The sequence below is a fragment of the Pollicipes pollicipes genome, unplaced genomic scaffold (genome assembly GCF_011947565.3).
Source record: "Pollicipes pollicipes isolate AB1234 unplaced genomic scaffold, Ppol_2.1 Scaffold_4881;HRSCAF=5763_pilon_pilon_pilon, whole genome shotgun sequence".
Taxonomy (NCBI): domain Eukaryota; kingdom Metazoa; phylum Arthropoda; class Thecostraca; order Pollicipedomorpha; family Pollicipedidae; genus Pollicipes; species Pollicipes pollicipes.
In genome coordinates, this window is record NW_023596576.1 from 27572591 (window position 1) to 27577873 (window position 5283).

General features: G+C 58.6%; 1 protein-coding gene across 1 annotated transcript; it reads left to right on the forward strand.

The window, feature by feature from the left end:
* Positions 1–2513: 2513 nt before the first annotated feature.
* On the forward strand, positions 2514–4904 carry LOC119100197 (urea-proton symporter DUR3-like). The gene is made up of 3 exons (XM_037223307.1): positions 2514–3920; positions 4044–4241; positions 4350–4904. The coding sequence occupies exons 1-3, from the start codon at positions 2514–2516 to the stop codon at positions 4902–4904; spliced, it is 2160 nt and encodes a 719-aa protein (XP_037079202.1).
* Positions 4905–5283: the final 379 nt, after the last annotated feature.

The window sequence follows — 5283 nt, forward strand, 5'->3', positions numbered from 1 at the left end:
GCATGATATGTTAATGTTTTTGGCCCATAGAGATTGTCTCTTTCCCGCCCAATTATTCATTCTTGCTCATTAAAACCATAAACTTTTATTTCCTAGCCCCAAACTGCTCCAGTTTGAATCGGCCTGGACTTTGATTCTTTTTCGGCAGGAAAGTCGCTTATCTGAGATACCAATCACACTCCGCATGCTTTCAGAGATCGGTAGAACGTATAACGCCCCTGCAAGCAGCAACATAACTTCTTCACCGTCTCACCCTCGACGAGGAAGAAGAAGAGGCTGTCGTTCTGGTACGAGTCAGCTGGGTACTCAACGCCCGGGGAGGACCAATAGTAAGATCATCAAAGCTAAATGTATTTTGTTTGAGTTCAGTCATTTGTTGTCGGGGCTACAATCGCCGTGTCGCGATGAGACCGTCGCACACATGTTTACAGCTGACCAGGGCTGAGTTCACCATTAAAATAAAACTCAAGCGTGATGCCATCGAGTTTTTTTTTGGTTTCGTCATAATACGTGTCTATCTTATGTTTAATGACCTTTTGCAAGAATTCGTTATCTTTACAACGGATAAAAGAGCACCACATACCTGCGACATTCGACGAATGAGACGGTCAACAACTGGGACTCGATAAAGTCTGTAAAAGAAAGTCATTTTAACTTTGTCTCATAGTCCCATGCCTCCCTACCTTACAGCCCCAATGTCTCAATGGAAAAATTCGTCAAGGTGCCATGGTTGAGGTGCATTGTTTAAATTTCACGCTTATTCGAACTCAATGGACTATCTATCCAAGTAATGGTTTGGCCAGACGGCAGGGGATAATAGAATTTGACGCACGAATCGGTTTTTCAAAAGCTTTAGAACCATTATTACGCTTACTGGCAGTGGCACCTTAGTGTCATAAACTGAATGTCGTATTCACCGGCGACTTCTCTAGCAGCGCTATTCCATCCTCCCCCAAACACCTTGTGGCATCAGGGACCGCTTTTGAGAGTTACTTGTCGGTCTTCTTGCGCACGTTTTTAGCATAGGACCGAATTCAGTGATGCTGGAAATCGCATGTCGTGTATGTGTACATCGCAGTCAGAACCAACCGGGACAACCGGAGCAAAGGCGCAGCAAAAACAAGTTCGTTGCGGATAGGACCCCCATTACTGGCTTCTTCAATGTAGCTTCACGGTGTTTTCATCACAACACTGTGTTCACAACGTTGTATTTAATTTAAGACGGTCAGTATTTGCTTCGGGGAAGATGCTCACTTACCGCTCAGCCGTGCGGAGTAAGTTGACACAGCCCGTGCCAAGCTGCCCCGCACGCAACATTATACAGCCTCGGGGAAGATGCTCAGTTACCGCTCAACTGTGCGGAGCAAGTTGACACAGCCCGTGCCAAGCTGCTCCGCACGCAACATTATACAGCTTCGGGGAAGATGGTCAGTTACCGCTCAACCGTGCGGAGCAAGTTGACACAGCCCGTGCCAAGCTGCTCCGCACGCAACATTATACAGCCTCGGGGAAGATGCTCAGTTGCCGCTCAACTGTGCGGAGCAAGTTGACACAGCCCGTGCCAAGCTGCCCCGCACGCAACATTATACAGCCTCGGGGAAGATGCTCAGTTACCGCTCAACCGTGCGGAGCAAGTTGACACAGCCCGTGCCAAGCTGTTCCGCACGCAACATTATACAGCCTCGGGGACATCTAGGTGCAGCACGGTCACGGTGTGAGAGATGTCAACGACATAGCTGAGGACAACAGGGCAAAACGATAATGTATCGACACAAAACCTAATGGAAATCGTTCTGGCAGAAAATTACCCGAAAATGAGTGAAAAGTCAGGTACGAAATATCGATTTGGTGTCGATATTGCACCATCTCCTCACTGCGCCACGGCCTTACGGCAAAAAGACGCCCAGTGGACTTTGAAGGAAGGAATTGGCGCCATTGTCAATTAACAAAGTTGTCACGGTGACAGGCCGTTCGTTTGTTCCCAGCGAGCGATGTCTCAAACATCCACTATAAAAAGCAAAGCAGTCCGGCCTTCCCTGACAGATGTTAGGTACCCATAGTACCAACCAAAAAAGGTGATCCCTTTGTAACGAAAATCTTGCATCAGTAACTGAAGCGGAAGGTCGGCTGGCGACCTGGGACGCAAGGTGCGTCTCCGACGCCTTCCGCAGCCACGGCTGGAGACAGGCGTCGACCTTTACCGTCAGGGTAGATCGCCAGAGACGAGACAGGTGGTTTCGCCGCGGGCTTGCCCGCCGTCACTGGCCACGTCACGAGGCCCCGGGGCGGGCCTAAGACGACGCCCCGCCCCCTGGGCCGCGTCGTTAAAGGCCCGTGGCCGGCCCGCTCCCAGCAACACGCCGCTGAGGAGGTGCGGCGCCTTCTGCTGGCAACAATCGCGGCAGGACCCGCGCGCCCTGACCAGGCGGCGTCCCCGCTGGAGACCGCCGTCGACTCCGACTCCGCGTCCCAGTCAGCCCCCGGTCACTGAGGAGACGTCACTGCGTGAGAACATGAGGCCACTTCAGCGCGGCGCGGTCCTGGCTCTGGGCATCTTCTGCTGGACGCTGGTGTCCGCAGCGTCCGAGCCGCCAGTCTCCGATGGCACAGTCCTCAGCGCGCCGACCGGGCGCTGCAGCGAGCATGTGCTGAGCACGCGCGCCAACCGCACGCGGGTGTTGCGCGGCGTGCAGCCCACCGTCAGCATGGCCGAGGCGGTCGGCGTGTTCACCGGCGTCGGCGTCTTCGCCTCGCTGATCGCCTACGGCTTCCACATGGTGCGCAAGCACGTCTACCACGACGCCGACAGCCTGGACACGGCGTTCGACGCCGGCGGTAAGGTGTCAATCGGGCTGACGGCCACCACGATCGTGTCGCAGTGGACGTGGTCGGCGACGCTGCTGCAGTCGTCGACCGTCTCCAGCCTGTATGGCATCAGCGGCCCCTACTGGTACGCCGGCGGTGCCACAATCCAGATCATCCTCTTCGCCATCCTCTCCATTCAGCTGAAGACGCGCGCGCCCGGCGCCAAGACGTTCCTGCAGGTGATCCACGCGCGCTTCGGCCCGCGCACGCACCAGGTGTACTGCCTGTTCGCCTTCCTCACCAACCTGGTGGTGATGATGTCGCTGACGATCGCCGGCACGGCCGTGCTCAACAGCCTGGTGGCCGACCTCAGCCCGGAGATGTCGGCCATGCTGCTGGCCATCGTCATCGGCGGCTACACGCTGATCGGCGGCCTGGGCGCCACCTTCTACGTCTCCTACTTCAACACGGCGCTCATCTTCATCATGATCCTGATGCTAATCGTCGAAGTGTACTACAACCCGAACGACAACCCGGACAACCCTTTCGGCAGCTCGGACCGGCTGTTTGAGTTCGTCAGTTGCATGCGCGCCCCCGACGGCAACCAGGACCACAGCTTCCTGACGTTTCTCTCGCAGGGCGGCTTCATCTTCGGCATCGTCAACATCGTCGGCAACTTCGGCACCGTGTTTTGCGACCAGGCTTACTGGCAGAGCTCGGTGGCGGCCAAGCCGCTGCAGGGTGTCTGGGGCTTCATCCTTGGAGGCCTCACCTGGTTCGCCATCCCCTTCTGCCTGGCCACCACCATGGGCCTGACGTACCTAGCCATGAGCTCGGCGCAGGACGCGCCGCTGCTCACCGACAAGGACGTGTCTAAGGGTCTGGTGGCGCCGATGGTGGCGCAGGCGCTGCTCGGCCGCACAGGTGAGTACGCCATCCTGTTCCTGATCCTGATGGCCGTCATGTCGACGGGCTCGGCCGAGGTGATCGCGGTCGCCTCCATCGTCATCTACGACGTGTACCAGGTGTACCTGAAGCCGTTCCGGGCGGACCTGGCGCCGGGCGAGTGTATCCTGTGCGGGCGCCGACCGCGCGCCGGTCCCGACACAGTCAAGGTCTGCCGCTGCCAGGCCATGCAGCACTGCCGGCCGTGTCGGCAGGACGACGAGCTGCAGCGCCGCGCGTCGGGCCTCGTCAAGCCGGCGTTCGGCTGCCCTACGCACGGCGCCTACCGCCAGTACCTGGCTCACCTGCTGCGCTACAAGAACTGGAGCATCGTCTGGGCGACGTTCCTGTCGGTGCCGCTATGTGTGCTCTGCTGGACCGTCGACCTGGACCTCGCCTGGACCTACTACTTCACCGGCATCCTCATCTCGTCAGCCGTCGTGCCGATCGCGCTCTCCGTGCTGTGGGTGCGCGCCAGCGCGCGTGGCATGGTGGGCGGCGCCGTCGGCGGCTGCGTCTGCGGCATCGTCAGCTGGCTGGCGCTGGCCGCCGCCTACCCGGGCGGCCTCGGCGACTTCGTGGCCAACACGGGCCGCCAGCGGCCGATGCTGATCGGCAACGTCGTCTCCGTGTCTGTGGGCGGCCTGGTGTGCGTGGTGCTCTCGCTGCTCGACAACGCGCGCATGACGGCCGCGCAGATGGATCGCGAGTGGGAGAAGACACGCGACATCGACAACCCGCTGACGCCCTGGGTGTACACCTACCGTCACTGCCTGCAGCTCAGTGACGCGTCTGAGGCCGCCAGCTACCACGAGCGTCCGCCGCTGAGCGGCATCGTCCACCGCTTCCGGCTGGCCAAGCGGACGGCGCTGGTGGCCAGCGCCGGCTTCACGCTGCTGTTCGTCGTCATCTGGCCGGGCAGCATGATCGCCGCGCACCCGCTGGACGATGCTGGCTTCCTGGCCTGGACGACCCTCTCCAGGGGCTGGGGCTTCGTGGCGGCCGTGTTCATCATGGTCGTACCGCTGGTGCAGGAGGTCATCTCCATCGCCTCCCATTGGAGGAAAGAGCGCCGGGAGACGCCTGGCTCAGAGCAGATCGGACTGTCAGTGGCGGGCACCTCGCAGACAGGTCGGCGTTCGGACGAGAAATGATCGCTGTTCGGTGGCGGTGAGGTTCACCGGTCACCGCTGCACACTCGAGCTTAATGGGCGGCGCCTTTGTGGTTAAGAGGGATACATGTTTTCGATATATCATTATGAAAGAGCATGTGCTCACGCAGTGCAGAGTAGCGCTCAGCACTGCGAGAAAACTGTGCCGGAGCATGCCTTGATCTTGGCTGGGCGCCTCACTCACTAACCACGGCAGTGTACCCGGCAAGTGGTCGGTGTCGGGGCTAAGAACCATGGCTGTCTGGTGTCGATGCTACGAGGCTGCCACACCGGGATTTGCGATAGACCATATTTTATTTGCGATTTTTTTGCACGAAATAACCGCGTGATCTCATAACAGCGAAGTTCGTCGCCGTTGCGA

Bases quoted from the DNA above. Each gene is read 5' to 3' on its own strand.
- LOC119100197 (XM_037223307.1), top strand. From the start codon at position 2,514: ATGAGGCCACTTCAGCGCGGCGCGGTCCTGGCTCTGGGCATCTTCTGC. The intron at 3,921-4,043 runs GTCTGCCGCTGC...GCCTACCGCCAG, and splicing joins CCGGTCCCGACACAGTCAAG to TACCTGGCTCACCTGCTGCG. The intron at 4,242-4,349 runs GTGGGCGGCGCC...ACGGGCCGCCAG, and splicing joins GCGCCAGCGCGCGTGGCATG to CGGCCGATGCTGATCGGCAA.